The following is a 17,984-nucleotide window of genomic DNA, read 5'->3' on the forward strand; positions in this document are numbered from 1 at the left end:
ACACACAATACAAAACACCATAGACAGGCTAACGAATAGCATCAATAGTCTTAGGGCCTATAACCCTTTAAGCGCTGGATATTTGAATACAAACTGTGAAACGAGTTGAGTTGAGTTCATTGCCACCATACATTGCTCATATCTAAAATTTGTGTTGGCAATTCAAAGCAGAAAATAAATAAATACATAAATCAGCCAAACGACAACTCGTATCTCCAAAACCCAGAACCTCTCGACATGACAACCACGAGTCCACCAAGCTGTCCGCATTGGCATCAATTTCATTAGTTTTAATTTGTGTTTTTTCTCCTTTGATGACTGTTGTTCTGTTGACCTTGTAATTGTTTTGTTATGTATTTTTTTTTTTTTTTAGAATTTCAGACATCTTGTCAGTAAAAACTTCTCCAATCTGTACGGAATTTTTCCAAACCAGTTTGTGAACGCCTACCTTTATGGATGAATGCGCGTAGAGCATGTCCTCCAGGCTGAAGTGGCAGCAGTGGTTCAAGTTTTCCCTGCAGAACTCCTGCACCAGCTGGAGGTTGTACAGACTGTCAGCCAGAGACATGATCTCCTTCAGGCAGATATCTGCTCGGCCGGGGGTGGGGTCAAGCGTGCGCAGATGGGAGGGGTGACAGGAAGTCGAGGGAGAGATAAGGCCATGTTTATGGGACAGAAAATATTTCGTACACTGCAAAACTAGGTTTAAAAATAAAACAACGTAATGAAAAAATAATGTATTACTTAATTTAAGCAAAATTATCTCCCCGTTGAACAGAAAGATTTGACAAGTAAAAAAAAACAAAAAAACGTAGCTAACCCCCCCAAAAACCTACTCATAACAATGATAAAATCTGAATAATAATAATAATACCTTAATCATACCTTATTAATATTTTTTAAAAAATATCTTGGCAGACCAACAACAAGCATATTTTGCCTTGATTAAAAATATTCATACTTCAAGTGTAAGCAGTCACTCGCTCAAAATGCTCCAGTACTCTTGAAGGAATGTATGACAAATTTGAAACAGGATGAATCATCGGGATTTGTGCAGTTTGTCATATGACACCTATAAGGACCTTTTTTCAATTTATCCTTTACTGTGTCAAACTGTCAACAATTTTTGAATTAATGAGAAACCGACTTTCACATTTGGTACACGTGTGTGTGTGTGTGTGTGTGTGTGTGAGAGAGCGCTCAGAGTGCTGACGCTCGAGTTGTTTATCTTTGAACTAGCAGCAGCTAGTCCTCCAACGTCACACAGCCCTTGTGACCAATCACAACCCAACCCAGAGCATTTTTAGAAATGAGATTGCAGAGCAAAATGGCCTTTGTTTCTTCTCCTTTCTACCTGCCTTGCAGTCTTTCTAAGGTCATTGTCGACTAAACTGCTTTTAGTTAAAAAAAAAGCAAAAAAAAGAAAAGCTAAAACAGACTGCTTTAGGTTTGTGTGTAGCTGTCTGTCACTTAGTTGAGAGCAACGATGTCCATACTTTTTCCACAGAGGGGCACATTTTATTTTTAAATAATATTCTAACTCCACACAGAGGGAGGCCGGATTTGAACCCTGGTCTTCAGAACTGTGAGGCAGATGTGCTAACCAGTCCCTAAAGTGCCGCCTCCATTCTATTTGTCAAAAAAAAAAGTAAATTATTATTAATTACATGTATAAACTCACCAATCTATGCCAGCCACATATAATGACCAGAAAAACAATTACATGCGCTTCCATTAGACTACAGAAGGTACAATAAATCTGTGAATCCACCTGTTGCCATTCTTACAACAGAATACGTCATAGCTTCCTGCGAGTAAATCAGGCCCAGATTTCACACCGAGTAAGAATTTGTGAAAAACAAGATAATTATTTCCGTATTGAGACTTTTGTGGCATTTCTGTTTGGTGGTGTGCCATGAGATTTTTCCAATCTGAAATGGGTTCCTTGGTTGTCACTCTAGTGCAATAAAAAACAAAGAAACCTCTGCAAACAACATGCAAACCCCCACCTTCTAATCGAACAGCCTGTGGGCAGTAGAAATGCAGCAGAGCCGCCAGAGCGCAGCCGTCTGTGTTGTCCTTCAACAGGTTGTCCACCAGGGGGAGCAAAGGTGCGCTGCTCTGCTGGACATGAGACTTCCTGTACCGAGCCTGAAACCATGGCAACGACACAAAGATATCATTACAAATATGACACTGCATGTGTCATCTGGCTGGTTATATACAGCTCTTTTTCCATGCATACAAACTGGGGAGGGACGCAAGGGGTGGCAAGACCAACTGCGGTTCAATTAATCATGCAAATAACCAGATGCAAGTGCTTGTTTTGACATTAATTGTACCCAATGCAGCATTGTGCATCTGCAGTACAAGTCAGTGGCATCATATGACTGTGGTGCTGGGAAATTATCCAATTTAATTTAGTTGCTCTGACAATTATTAGCCTACTTATTTACTAAAAAAAATATGTATCTTTGTTCATCAATGTCAGTGACATATAGTGACAGGCATAACAATTAAATGTTCTTCCACTAGATGGCACAATGTACAATAAACCTATGTTTCTGCCTGTTGCTAGTCATACAACATAAGAGGTTTATGATCAAATAAATACTCAAATTGCACACGAAGAAAAGTGAGTAAAATCAGACAAGGTGATCATTATTTCAGTATGCGGTATATACAGTACTTTATGTGACTTTTTTTTTTAGGTAGTGTGCTATGAGATTTTTCTAATGTAAAATTTGTACCTTGGCTCAATAACGGTTGGGAAACACTGCTGTAGTCGACAACACGTGTGAGTTAGATCTTAATAATAGGCTTCCAAATTGCGGATATATTCTGTGTCTGCCTGCCTGTGGGCCAGTTTAAAGCCACAGAGACAACATTACTACAATTGTCTCAAACTCCAAGTTTGGCCATAAATACCCCGGAGCGGAGTCACGCTTGCATTGGACAAGAAAAAAAAAAAAATTATCAATTCTACTAATTCTAAAATTTGTTTCACTGTACTTGAATATGGTGATATGATTGAGGTTACATGCAAAGATGATTGGGGATGGAGTGGGGGAAATGTGACATGATTCTGGTTAGATACAAAGGTTGGGGAGAAGGGCTTTTTATGACTGAATGGACTTACAGGTACAAGTCTCCAGTACCATTTGTTGGGAGACTTGATGGTGGAGGATGATTGGACAACAACAGGAGAGAGTAGCATTAGGGCTAGTAACAAGCAAGTTCTGTTACTGTATGTATGTACTAAAGGGACAAATGCTCCTAAAACTGGAAAACCTAGAGGGTTTAAATTACACATCGTCGTGATACACTTCCTTTTTTTCTATTTCATTGCAGGTATCATTCATGAGGCTATCATCATTTGATAGCTTAGGCTTTGCAGTTTTTTCAAGCAATCATTCCCTCAACCATGGTTTGCCACTTGACATTGGGAAAGCGTTGCAAAATTTTCTGTCCCCGACTGCAGTTTAGTACCAGTTTGAGAACCTTTAGGGCTGTCACACTGCTTCAACCCGTAGCACAATGGTAAGTTCCTCAAAAGTACGTCTAAAGCTTTATCACTCTCCAAGGTATCCGTGTAAGCATCCATACAAGTATAACTATTGTGAACACCTGCGCTAGGAGTTCTCTGTTTTATCAGTGGTGGTAGCAGCAGGCCTTCAGAAGCATGGTTTGTCAAGAACAGATCCTGTTTTGAGAAATTTGCCATTGGAGCAGTGTGATGCCATAAAGCTTCTCAAACTGGCTCTGAACTACAGTCAGGGACAGAAAACCTTCTTCCCAGGCAGCAATTTTACAACGCTGATCAAATGACAATGGGCGATCCATGGGAAAGGGAAAAAGGTGCTCCAAAAAATTGCATCAAACGCTGATGGCCTCATATCTGTCTGGATGAAACCTGAAACGAATTAGAAAAATGTAAAATGAAACCCCATCTATATACATACATTTAATTATACAGTAAAATCTCTTCAAATCTGTATTGGAACATATTAGAGCATCTGAATAATCGAATACAGACAGAGTCATATAGTGATATAGAATTCATCCATCCATCCTCTACCGCTTATCCGATGACACGACCACAAAGTCGATCATCGAACTCCGACCTAGGGTGTCCTGGTGCCAAGTGCACGTGTGGACACCCTTATGCTTGAACATGGTGTTCGTTATGGACAATCCGTGACGAGCACAGAAGTCCAATAACAGAACACCGCTTGGGTTCTGATCGGGGGGGCCGTTCCTCCCAATCGCGCCCTTCCAGGTCTCACTGTCATTGCCCACGTGAGCATTGAAGTCCCCGAACAGAACAATGGAGTTCCCAGCGGGAGCGCTCTCCAGCACCCCCTCCAAGGACTCCAAAAAGGGTGGGTACTCCAAACTGCTGTTTGGTGCATAGGCACAAACAACAGTCAGGACCCGTCCCCCCACCCGAAGGCGGAGGGAGGCTACCCTCTCGTCCACCGGGGTGAACCCCAACGTACAGGCGCCGAGCCGGGGGGCAATAAGTATAACCACACCTGCTCGGCGCCTCTCACCATGGGCAACTCCAGAGTGGAAGAGAGTCCAACCCCTCTCGAGAGGACTGGTACCAGAGCCCCAGGTGTGTGTGGAGGCGAGTCCGACTATATCGAGTCGGAACTTCTCGACCTCACACACCAGCTCGGGCTCCTTCCCTGCCAGAGAGGTGACATTCCACGTCCCTAGAGCCAGCTTCTGTAGCCGGGGATCGGATCGCCAAGGTCCCCGCCTTCGGCCACCGCCCAGCTCACACTGCACCCGACCCCTATGGCCCCTCCCACAGGTGGTGAGCCCATGGGAAGGGGGACCCACGTTACCCTTTCGGGCTGTGCCCGGCCGGGCCCCATGGGTGGAGGCCCGGCCACCAGGCGCTCGCCTTCGAGGCCCACCACCAGGTGATATAGAATTGCATTGCATTATACCAATAATATTAACCCTCCAATGTAACTTACCTTAAAAGTACTGTATTTACAAAAGCAGATTCATTTGGGAAAATGTATTGTATGGGTTCTTTTTAGATTGAATACTGAATAGTGCTGCCAAAAAGTGTAAATGTAAAAACAGCAATAATGAGAGAAAAGCTATTGCACATCACTCAACCAATACAATACAAGCTATATGTCATTTGATAAGCCACATTCCAATTTTTTTTGGGGGGGCTGGAATAGATTAATGGCATTTCCATTCATTTCAATGGGTAAAGATGATTTGCGATGTGAGTGTTTTGCGTTACGAACATGATCACGGCACAAATTAAGCTTGTATCTCAAGGCACCACTGTATTAAGATTTTTTGTGCTAAACTGTGATCAGCACACACTGCAAATCAGTATAAACAAACAATACTATGAACACAAACGTCAATGTCCCCTCAAAAGCCATCACACTTAAACAATCCCATTCTAACCTCTATGTGAGCAAGACTTACATGCATGCCAACACAGTGACTATACATTCGGCACAAGTATTCTCAGTCTCCACCCACAAATGTGCCGTGCAATTAGTCATAAGACCTCCATTAATGATTATTCACACCGTCCCAGAATAGACAACGTGTCTTGTGCTCCTGCATCAGTGTGTGTGTGTGTGTGTGTGTGTGTGTGAGTGCGTGTGCGTGAAATTGGCTCCTGCGAGTGTGTCAAGCTCGATGAATAGACGTTTGTTTGAGCTCCGGGCACAGAGAGCGAGCGAACATACTTTAAAAGACCTCGCCTCCCCCCATTGTTGTTACATGCAAATTACAAGACAAACAATGTGTGGTATATCAAGGATTCATTATGACACGCTTGGATGAGTTTGGTGTGGAAGAACTCGAGAACCCTCACCTCATCCCCATCCAACAGATGAGTCACAGCCACAGACTCCACTACAATTTCTACCATTTTCCCTTCCTGTAGGTGTCATGGCTTGGTGTTCAAATACCTTAGTTCATGTCATGTAATGTGACACAGGAGAACTGCTTCAGGGGAACTCCCACAGCAGATGAAAAGCTCTTCTTTACTGAGCAAATTTAGCAACTTGTGTAAAGCCGCAGGCCTTTTTCAAAGTGATTTAGTTCCATAACAAGGACAGTCTCACCATATGACTCAGCCACTGTACATAATACAACCACATGTGCAACCTCGCATGTGTTTTGGGGTAGTGTCTTCTGGACAATGTTCAGGTGATACAACCATTGCCTGTTGACCCAGGTATTGCAGTATTTTTTTTTTTTGGGAAAACCTCTATACTTTGTCATTTGTATTTGGTTGTATTTCTATTGTCAACCATTATGAAGGGTACCAAAATAACTGATCTGTACCATACGCAGACCTTCTGTTGGGGTGCTAACCACGGTCTTACAGTACCTAAAGGGTGGAGCTAGACATCTGCGGTGGATTCATAATTCAATTAGATTGGAAAAACATATTGCCTTGTTGCGATAAACAGGAACATACTAAGGCTGGATTAACATTGCACGGTTCAAGTGACATTATTCCCATTTTTTTGCTCTCAAGTGGCACAATTTGGATATGCGGCAAGGCAGCGTAAAGGGAAAAAAGCACATGGAATCGAATATCTTGAGATCGGAATCAGACCTTTTGGAAATTCAGATAAAAATCTGCTAAGATAATAATAGAGTACAGTGTATGTGGCACTACAAATTGTCCTTTTGTGATAAGAACACAAAGGGGCGCATTTCTTTTCCATTGCAGCAAGTTGATTGTGTGTGCGGCGGGGAGTCGCTGACTATTTGTTTTTTGTGATTGCCCAGTACAGTCGCTTTTGGCCACATCGCTCTGTCTGTAGCGGGCCTAAATCAACAGGTAACGAGTCAGCAAAGGTCAACTAAATGCTATGTAACATGCAATATTTGCATTATTTATGTATTATTGTTCAAATCTGTGTTGTCGCTGCCGGGTGTTAACACTTGTGCAGTTATTTAGGTGAAATTTGTTTCATACGTTCCGTGAATGTAAACACAACTATGTGATTTATGTGTCACTTTATCTGTAAATGTACATGGAAATAGTAAACAAAAAATGCTTATACAGTAGGCATGAAATCAGAATTCGGCACTTGGACCAGCAGTGTAAATCCAACCTAAGAAAAAAAAGACCACTAATGCTGCATATCTTTTTTGTTTGTATTTGTTTACTGTGTTGTGATCCTCAAATCGTAGCATGGTGAGCAGAGCTAAATTGTTTCACTTAGTGGAAACATGCATTAGTTGACCTAATTGGGCACTGTGATGTAGCAGTATGTTTCAGTGTGAGGCGTGCATTTGCCTTTCCATGTGCTTGTTGTGTCATACTGTTCTTACATAACCGCACCACTCCTCATTTTGCCCCAGCTGACTGCGCATCCGTAGCACTGTCTCCCACATTTTCCCCCCGTCGCTTTGATTTTGCTTTTCCTTCTCTGTCTTCCCCCCCATCTTTGAGAGCAATGCCACAGCTCATGCCAACATTTCTCTGCAGCTGGTGCGTGACTGAGCAGCTCATCTGTCTGTCTGATTTAGTAGGAAGATCTGTGTGAACTACAGTACTGTTTGAGTTGCTTGTGTGGATGCAAACATGCCACTATGTCTGTAAATGTTATGGTTGGCATTCAGCGAGGAGACAAAATAATAGTAAAACAAAAAAAAAGGCAAGGAAAATCCTTTTCCTTGTGCTCAGTCTAAAAGAACTCAGACATCCAGGAAATATTAATGTACTTTTTAAGATATTATTTATACTGAACATTATGTACACAAGCAGGATTAAGAGTGATCCAATACAGCAGCTGCATCAGCAATTTGGCATTTTCAAAAATATTGTTTACCAAATGAAGTGTGGGGTGAGTGACAAAAGCACCTAGCTTAGCTTCAACCCTGAAGACAATTAGTTTGGCTCTCCGTACAGACAAATATGTGAACTTTTTCCTGTACATTATGAACCGTAGCTAAAATGACAAAATATCTAGATAATTTTACATGGAGTTTTTTTATACTAATGCTAAGACAATTTAATTTAGGTTGAAAAATAGAAATTGGGTTAAACGCTGTAAACTAGACTATTATTAATTAATCATTAAGCACGCTCATAGCTTCTTGCAAAGGGATTTTTAACCGTTTGCTGGGATAAATTCATGTTTGTTGTATTCTTCAACTTTTTTTGTATGAAAATGATATGTACAGTGGATATAAAAGGTCTACAGACCACAGTTCAAACGAATGTTTTTTTTATTGTGATATAGAAAAATGAGACCAAGATAAATCATTAAAAAAACTTTTCCACCATATATGTTGCATATAACCTGTACAACTCAATTCAATTTTTAAAAATCTTTTCGAGAGAGGACGTAAAATTAAACAACAAATAATGTGACTGCACAAGTGTGCACAAGCTCTAAAACCTGAATTAACCATATTTAAACAAACGTTAAATGGGAGTCAGCACACACCTGCCACCACTTAAGTGCCTCTGATTAATCCTAAATACATTTTTGATGTTCTAGTAGGCGGCACGGTGGGCGACTGGTTAGAGCGTCAGCCTCACAGTTCTGAGGACCGGGTTCAATCCCTGGCCCCGCCTGTGTGGAGTTTGCATGTTCTCCCCATGCCTGCGTGGGTTTTCTCCGGGCACTCTGGTTTCCTCCCACATCCCAAAAACATGCATTAATTGGAGACTCTAAATTACCCGTAGGCATGACTGTGAGTGCGAATGGTTGTTTGTTTCTATGTGCCCTGAGATTGGCTGGCAACCAGTTCAGGGTGTACCCCGCCTCCTGCCTGATGACAGCTGGGATAGGCTCCAGCACACCCGCGACCCTAGTGAGGAGAAGTGGCTCAGAAAATGGATGTTCTAGTAGTCTTTTCCTGGATCTTTTTTGCTTCCTAGCAGAAGCCTGGTTATACATGGTGGTGGCAAGATCATGTTTTGGGGCTATTTTTCTTTTTCAGGTGGACTTGGGTTTCTTGGACAAGGTAGAAGGAATTATGAACACTTTAAAATAGCAGTCAGTGTTACTACAAAACTTTCAGGCTTCTGTTAGATAGGAAAAGGAACAAACAAACAACAGTAAGGAAACCCCTAATAGAACATCTGAAATTTATTGGGGGATTTGCACAGGTAATGGGCCACCTTAATGGTATGAATTATCTTGGTCTCGTCATTTATAGAACAAAAACCTGGTATTTGAACAGGGGTGTGTAGACTTTTTATATCCACAGTAGCTGTCAATGTTATGGCAATACATGATGAATTTTAGTATGACCAAAATGGTAAAATAGGGATGAAATAGTGTGTGAACCCCTGGTAAAGAAATAAGCTAATGGTGGTTTTGGTCAGATTTGATGTTTTTACTTTGGGCGTTGTGCTTGCTTCTTGGTGGGAAACGTCTCTCAGCTTCTGCTCTTCAACAAGAATGTCTCTCAGGTGTTCATTCACCTGCGGAGTGACAGAAATAGCATAACAAAGGTCACATCTCACGCAAGCATCTAATGGGCTGAATAGTGAGTTTGTGTTGAGGGGTGGAATAACACAAAACCAGGAACAGAAGACTCCACACATAAAATAAAACTTTGCTTTCAGCACTACCTTTAATTACTGCCTTTGCAGTCTTAAAAGGTTCCATATAAAATGTAATGCAACATCTTGGCCTGGGGTTGTAGGAATTAATCACCCAATCCAAGTTCTCGAAAACGGAAATAATCCACCGTGTGTTTTAATGTCCACTAATAAATCCTGCTTGTCTTTGTCTTTGGGTAGAAAATGTGAAGAAGAATCACATGAGGAATGGGAGTAATCATGACAACTGCTGAATCCATATTGCATTTCTTGTACAATTTTAAAGACATTCAGTGTTGTACTGTGTGCTTCCAATAACATATGCTGTTCTTAAGTAACTAAAAGAGGCTACGCAATAGTGTAAGGATGCACTCAGAGAGACGAGACCCTTCTTGAAGCTTTAATGTGAGGCTGGTGTCATTCAGTACTCCATAAGCTCTCTAACATAATTAAATGTGATCTTTGTTGCTTCTTCAATTACTCTTGTGCAAACATTTAAATTTGAAGGAGCAGTATAGGGATTTGACTGCTGACTTATTTACTAGAAGGTACACAGTGTGCATATTTTAAAAAACCCTGTGAAGTGAATTCAGAGTTTTGTTTCTAAATACATTATACATGTTTGAAGACAATTGATGACAACATGCAAAGACACAACTATTTAGAACTCATTTGTGAGGTTATAGCGTTAACTGTTTTTCACCATTTCAGAAACCAAATTTTCGAGGTATGGCAAAAATGGTATGAGTCACCCCACCCCCACGGTAAAACAACTTGAGTCCCTTCCTTCACATCAGTGGTTATCCAGAGCCATTGGGATGTGCAGTTAGCTAGCTATCTATGCCTACACCCCGAAAATGCATCTCCCCTTTGGATAGTGGGCTGGCGTGGCAGCTTTAGAGTGCCTCGTTGTCTGCTGTGAGTGCATGTACATTGCAGCAAGATAAGGTGGAGGAATAAGATAAGAAGATAAATAAAGTCCAACACGACAGCTCAAGTGTAGACAGGGGCTTTGCTCGAGCGGGGTCGCTTTAGAGCGGCTTGTTGTCGCGGCATGGAATAGGGCCTGGCGACCCGGTTAGATATATTCAAGCCACCGGAGCCTTTTTATATTTTCACGGCTCAAACGTAGTTATGTGGAGGCATAAGAAAGATGCTTGACGAAGTAGCATCCACTTTTCCAAGTAGTAGAATTGGTAATTGGTATACAGTTCACAGTTGAGGTTTCCGCTCATTCAATGGACACGCCCACTGTGTTTGAAAGCAGAGAGATGGCTTGATGTTTCATGATTTTGAAGCATCACTTTATAAATGTGGCGATCTTTTTAATCAGTCAAATTTGGCAGGATTGTTAACAATACCGTACTCTTCTCTGTGGTGTGTCAAATTTAGAAGACATTTATTTTCACTGTACAGGCATTTTAAGGATATGTGCATGACTGTGCTTCTCACCTTGTTGAGCCATGTGGTGATGGCATCCTCAGTGTCATAAGGCAGTTCATGGACGTGCGCGTCGGTGTGCGAAGGTCCGGCGGAACAATGCCTGTTGATGCAGCACATCACCCGCTCCACACTCATCATCTCCACCGTGTACGCCATCATCAGCGTGTCTATCAGTGCCAGATGGGAAGTCTGTCGAGATGTAGCAAAAATTTAATAATGCTAATTGATAATGAGATCCAGTAGAGATGTATCAATTTACCTAAATTTCTCATTCAATTGCACTAGTGCACCTAATGGCTTTGGGATGGCTAGAGAGTGACAGTAACAAAAAAATAAATAAAATAAAGGAAAAAGTTTAACTTTCAATCATGATGCCTGATGAGTTGTGACGCATTTGTCACCAATCCGCCTCCCCCCAAACATCTACATCTGGAATAAATTTTAACAGTACAGAGGTGCCTTGACTTACAAATTTAATTCATTCCGTGACTAAGCAAGCTTGTGACTTAAAACAATTACATCTCAAATCATCTTTCCCCATTACGATGAATGGAAATGACATGAATCCATTCCAGCCCCACAAAAAAAACAAAAAAACTTTTTGTAATGTGTTGTAAAATAATGAAAATAGCTCTCAACAGTATTTTACTTTAGAAAAACATACATTAATCATGTCACAACAGTCATGGCTTTGTATAAAAAGAGGCAAAAGTCCCCCCCGACTGTTTGTCCTGAAATCAGGATAAAATATTCCTGTACTAGGTTAATTAAGATTATCAACATTTGCTAAATGCCAGACTATTCACAGAAGGATTTTTTTTAAACAAATACATATAATAGACAATACAGTGACCCCAGGCCTGCCAATGTTTTTTGCCATGGCTGTATTTATTTTTATTTATTTTTTTAAATTTCTATTTATTAATATATTATTATTTATTATCAATTTATATTCTGGTTGTTCTAGTAAATTATATTTAAAGTTGAGTTTTGGTAGTTAAATAAATACAAAGGTTTGAAATCAATGAATAATTGTGTTAATGAATCGTGATTTCAATATGAATCAAATAAATTGTGATCATTCCTTTTTCCATAATCCTCCAGCCCTACTCTACATGTGCTGCTGCACCATTTGTGTTAAAATAGCCGTGGCTTAACACTTTCTACCACAACAGTGATGCTAGTTTTGTGAGCCCATCTATGTCATTGTGTGATAGTATTAAGCTAGCAAACATTTTTAAGTCATTAAATACACAATGAGCAAATCTCTGTTTTACGTGTAAACTTTAACTGGGAATGGCAATAAATAACTTGAAGCAAGCATTCAGGCTTTTTTTTATGATGAATTGTTGCTTGATGTGAAGTTCGCTGCTCCCATTTAACGCTCGTAACAAATATTTTTGTACGCAACTAAAAAAATAAAATTAAAAAAAATGTAATTAAATAAAAAACATTTTAAAAATCGGCTTGTATCTAGAAAAACATGTAAGTCGGGTCACTCGTGAGTCGAGGTACCACTGTTCACCATATATCCGCCTGAGACCCAGCCTATTCATTTGTGTCCACTGTAGTAGACATTTGGTTTTGGTCGATAACTTTTGACTAATTTGAACTACCCTACTAAGTCCTGGTGTGCGCAGTAGAGGACAACCTGGCCTTTCCAATTATATCTCATGTGTTTGGGTGGGTTCTAAGTAACTGTGCTTTCTTCCTGAGACAAAATGGAGAATGCAGCAAAACACAAATGCCAGGAAAAAAGAAAAGGAAAGTTAAATATTATAAAGATAATGTTTTTTCACCCCTCATTGAGCCGTCCCCTTATTGTGGTGGAGGGGTTTGTGTGTCCCAATGATCCTAGGAGCTAGGTTGACATGGCATGGCATGGCAAACAGGTGAGGGACCAGACAAAAGCATGGCTCAAAGACCACTTTTGATGACAACAAAAAATGGACCCGGACGCGGGTCACCAGGGCCCCCCTCTGGACCCAGGCCTGGAGGTGGGGGTCGAAGGCGAGCGACCCATGGGGCCAGGCCGGGCACAGCCCGAAAGGGTAACGTGGGTCCTTTCCATGGGCTCACCACCTGTGGGAGGGGCAATAGGGGTCGGTTGCAGTGCGAGCGGGGCGGTGGCTGAAGGCGGGGACCTCGGCGATCCGATCCCCGGCTGCAGAAGCTGGCTCTAGGGACGTGGAATGTCACCTCTCTGGCAGGGAAGGAGCCCGAGCTGGTGTGTGAGGTCGAGAAGTTCCGACTTGATATAGTCGGCCTTGCCTCCACGCACAGCTTGGGCTCTGGTACCAGTCCTCTCGAGAGGGGTTGGACTCTCTTCCACTCTGGAGTTGCCCACGGTGAGAGGCGCCGAGCAGGTGTGGGTATACTTATTTCTCCCCGGCTCGGCGCCTGTACGTTGGGGTTCACCCTGGTGGACGAGAGGGTAGCCTCCCTCCGCCTCCGGTCGGGGGACGGGTCCTGACTGTTGTTTCTGCCTATGCACAAACAGCAGTTCAGAGTACCCACCCTTTTTGGAGTCCTTGGAGGGGGTGCTGGAGAGCGCTCCCGCTGGGGACTCCATCGTTCTGCTGGGAGACTTCTTAATGCTCACGTGGGCATTGACAGTGAGACCTGGAAGGGCGTGATTTGGAGGAACGGCCCCCCCGATTAGAACCCGAGCGGTGTTCTGTTATTGGACTTCTGGGCTCATCACGGATTGTCCATAACGAACACCATGTTCAAGCATAAGGGTGTCCAAACGTGCACTTGTCACCAGGACAGCCTAGGTCGCAGTTCAATGATCAACTTTGTGGTCATGTCATCGGACTTGCGGCCACATGTCTTGGAGCCTCGACTGAAGAGAGGGGCCGAGGTGTCAACTGATCACCACCTGGTGGTGAGTTGGCTCCGATGCTGGGGGAAGATGCCGGTCCGACGTGGCAGGCCCAAACGTATTGTGAGGGTCTGCTGGGAACGTCTGTCGGAATCCCCTGTCAGAGGGAGTTTCAACTCCCACCTCCGACAGAACTGTGCTTATGTTCCAGGGAAGCCGGGGGACATTGAGTCCGAGTGAACCATGTTCCGCGCCTCCATTGCTGAGGCGGCCGACCGGAGCTGTGGCTGTAAGGTGGTTGGTGCCTGTCGTGGCGGCAATCCCCGAACCCGTTGGTGGACACCAACAGTGAGGGATGCCGTCAAGCTGAAGGAGTCCGATCGGGCTTTTGGCCTGTGGGACTCCTGAGGCAGCTGATGGATACCGGCTGGCCCAGCGGAATGCAGCTTTGGTGGTCGTTGAAGCAAAAACTCGGGCATGGGAGGAAATTCTGGTCCACCATTCGGCGTCTCAGGTGGGGGAAGCAGTGCACCATCAACACTGTGTATAGTGGGGATGGGGCGCTGCTGACCTCGACTCGGGATGTTGTGAGCCGGTGGGGAGAATACTTCGAAGACTTCCTCAATTCCACCGACATGCCTTCCCATGAGGGAGCAGATTCTGGGTTCTCTGAGGCGGGCTCTCCTATCTCTGGGGTTGAGGTCACCGAGGTGGTTAAAAAGTTCCTCGGTGGCAAGGCCCCAGGGGTGGATGAGATTCGCCCGGAGTTCCACAAGGCTCTGGATGTTGTAGGGCTGTCCTGGTTAACACGCCTCTGCAACATCGCGTGGACATCGGGGACAGTGCCTCTGGATTGGCAGACTGGGGTGGTGGTCCCCCTTTTTAAGAAGGAGGACCGGAGGGTGTGTTCCAACTACAGGGGTATCACACTCCTCAGCCTCCCTGGTAAGGTCTATTCAGGGGTGCTGGAGAGGAGGATCCGTCGGGAAGTTGAATCTCAGATTCAGGAGAAGCAGTGTTGTTTTCGTCCTGGCCGTGGAACAGCGGACCAGCTCTACACCCTTGGCAGGGTCCTCGAAGGTGCATGGGAGTTTGCCCAACCAGTCTACATGTGTTTTGGGGACTTGGAGAAGGCGTTCGACCGTGTCCCTCAGGGGGTCCTGTGGGGGGTGCTTCGGGAGCATGGAGTACCGAACCCCCTGATACGGGCTGTTCGGTCCCTGTACGACCGGAGTCAGAGTTTGGTCCCCATATCCAGCAGTAACTAAGACTCGTTTACGGTGAGGGTTGGACTCCGCCAAGGCTGCCCTTTGTCACCGATACTGTCCATAAATTTTTATGGACAGAATTTCTCAGCGCAGCCGAGGCATAGAGGGGGTCCGGTTTGGTGGTATCAGTATTGCATCTCTGCTTTTTGCAGATGATGTGGTACTGTTGGCTTTATCAAGCCATGACCTCCAACTCTCACTGGAGCAATTCGCAGCTGAGTGTGAAGCAGCTGGAATGAGAATCAGCACCTTCAAATCTGAGACCATGGTCCTCATTCGGAAAAGTGTGGCTTGCCCTCTCTAGGACGAGGATGAGATCCTGCCCCAAGTGGAGGAGTTCAAGTATCTTGGGGTCTTGTTCACGAGTGAGGGAAGAGTGGAACGGGAGATCGACAGGCGGATTGGTGCAGCGTCTGCAGTGATGCGGACTTTGTATCGATCCGTTGTGGTAAAGAAAGAGCTAAGCCGAAAGGCGAAGCTCGCGATTTACCGGTCTATCTACGTTCCTACCCTCACCTATGGTCACGAGCTGTGGGTCGTGACCGAAAGAACAAGATCCCGGATATAAGCAAGGAAAATTAGTTTCCTCCGCAGGGTGTCCGGGCTCTCCCTTAGAGATAGGGTGAGAAGCTCGGTCATCCGGGAGGATCTCAGAGTAGAGCCGCTGCTCCTCCACATCGAGAGGAGCCAGATGAGGTGGCTGAGGCATCTGATTCGGATGCCTCCAGGATGCCTCGCTGGTGAGGTGTTCCGGGCACGTCCCCCCGGGAGGAGACCCCGGGGACGACCCAGGACACGCTGGAGAGACTACATCCTTCGGCTGGCCTGGGAACGCCTCGGGATCCCCCCAGAAGAGCTGGATGAAGTGGCTGGGGAGAGGGAAGTCTGGGTGTCCCTGCTAAAGCTACTGCCCCCGCGACCCGACCTCAGATAAGCGGTAGAAAATGGATGGATGGATGGATGGATGTTTTTTTTCACCAAAGGTAATCATATATTTTTTTGTTTATGAACATGTTATGAGTCATAATTTGGAGTCAGTGTTCAGTTGAACTTTTTGTTCGGAAAAATAATAGCCCTTTTATTAATGTCTACTGTAATGGACAAGAGGATGATTTGATAGTGTTAGCTAATAGCTAAATAGCTTTCAAGTTCTTTGTTTACCTTCCATTTTTTGCCCCAAAACACATTTCTTTGTGGGGTAATAAACATGGTGAATATATTCTCTGAATAAAATAATGATAGATAGATAGATAGATAGATAGATAGATAGATAGATAGATAGATAGATAGATAGATAGATAGATAGATAGATAGATAGATAGATAGATAGATAGATAGATAGATAGATAGATAGATAGATAGATAGATAGATAGATAGATAGATAGATAGATAGATAGATAGATAGATAGATAGATAGATCGATCGATCGATAGATAGATAAGGTTATGATTATTTATTTGAACACCTTTAATTGTGACACTATTGCAGGAGGCAGAAGCGAGGGAAATTTTGTACCAAATAATTGAAGAAAATTCAGTTCTGGAATTTTCAGATGAAGAGAATGCAAACAATGAGCTTGCTTATGCTGGAGAAGAGAGAGAATGCTCAGAAGAAGAGGCAGGAGACTCATCAGATGATCTGACAGACACACGTGACCAGGAAAACCGTCATCCTCTGTGGGCCAAGACCAGCACGTATGATAACTCGATAGATGGATATTTAAGATAAGTAATAAGATAAGCAATAATAAGCCAAAAAATGACAAGGAACAGGTTCTCCAAGTTGAGAAACTCACTGAAGATTGTCAATTACCTGGATGTAACAGAGGAAACAAAGAAGAAAGACATTCTTTGGAGAGTCAAGCCTCTTCTGGACAGAATAAGGCAAGGCTGCCTTAGCCTCCTGAAACCAGGAAAAGTCTGCATCGATGGGCTTTTTTACAGGCCGCTGTCCCATCATGCAATTTTGTTCCATGTAAGCCATACCCTACAGGCTTAACGGTATTTGTCCTAGCGTCTCCTGATGGTGTGAAGTACCGTATATAAAGGGAAGAATACATTTGCTGGTCAAAGGTTGGGAATTGGGGCAGCGGCAGTCCTACACATGGTTGAAACTGCTCCCACAGGAAGTCCGCTGTACTTCGACCGCTACCTCACGTCAATTAACCTCATGGATGAATTGCTGGCCAACGGCCTTCCAGAAACTGGGACCATAACAAAAAAATGTGTCCCAAAGCCATGTCAGTTGCCTGATGACAAAAAAAATTTAAAAGAGAAGGGAGGGGCTCATCAGTGATGATTGTCAGGAGAAGTCCAGAGGTGGCAATCACAAAATGGTCAAATGTCTGCATCAGATGGTCAAATAAAGACAAAGTTCAGATCCAGGTCCAAGTGAGAAGACCGGCAGTCATTAGGGAGTACGATGACAACTTGGGTGGTGTGGACCTCTGTGACCGAATGCTGAGCTTTTATCGCATGGCAAGCAGAACCAAGAAATGGACCATGCGTGTGACTACTCATTTCTTTGATGTTGCCACCACAAATTCCAGGATCCAGTAAAAGTCTGACAGCAAAGTGCATAACCGATTCGGAAAAAACTCTGAACAGTTCCTGGACTTCAAACTGCATCAGCCAAATGACCTGCTGAACTACATAGATCCTGACGACACTGACAAGAGGGTAGAGGAGAGTGACGTAAGAGCCACCGATCAAAAAGAGAATTCCACAACCAGAAGCAACGTTAAGAAAATATGGGGCCAGGCACATGCCAGAAATGGCAGACTGCAACCATGCAGAGAGGTGCCGAAACCAAGGTTGCAAGGGAAAAACGTACATGCGATGCATCAGTTGCAAGATGTTCCTCTGCCTTACAAAGAAGAGAAAC

The 17,984-nt window shown here is 43.7% G+C and overlaps 1 protein-coding gene across 2 annotated transcripts in view; it reads right to left on the minus strand.

Annotated features, from left to right (window-relative positions):
* camsap2b (calmodulin regulated spectrin-associated protein family, member 2b) overlaps positions 1 to 17,984 on the minus strand; it is a 57,180-nt gene that overhangs the window by 21,740 nt on the left and 17,456 nt on the right. The window contains exons 4-7 of one of the 2 annotated variants that reach the window (XM_061796299.1): positions 11,018 to 11,197; positions 9,362 to 9,445; positions 2,010 to 2,151; positions 449 to 588 (exon numbers count right to left, since the gene is read on the minus strand). In XM_061796299.1, coding sequence (XP_061652283.1) covers positions 449 to 588; positions 2,010 to 2,151; positions 9,362 to 9,445; positions 11,018 to 11,197 — 546 coding nt within the window. Of the gene's footprint in view, positions 1 to 448; positions 589 to 2,009; positions 2,152 to 3,139; positions 3,427 to 9,361; positions 9,446 to 11,017; positions 11,198 to 17,984 lie in introns of those variants that run through there. The other variant, XM_061796300.1, reaches the window with a different exon arrangement.

Source organism: Phyllopteryx taeniolatus, chromosome 14 (genome assembly GCF_024500385.1).
Source record: "Phyllopteryx taeniolatus isolate TA_2022b chromosome 14, UOR_Ptae_1.2, whole genome shotgun sequence".
Classification (NCBI taxonomy): domain Eukaryota; kingdom Metazoa; phylum Chordata; class Actinopteri; order Syngnathiformes; family Syngnathidae; genus Phyllopteryx; species Phyllopteryx taeniolatus.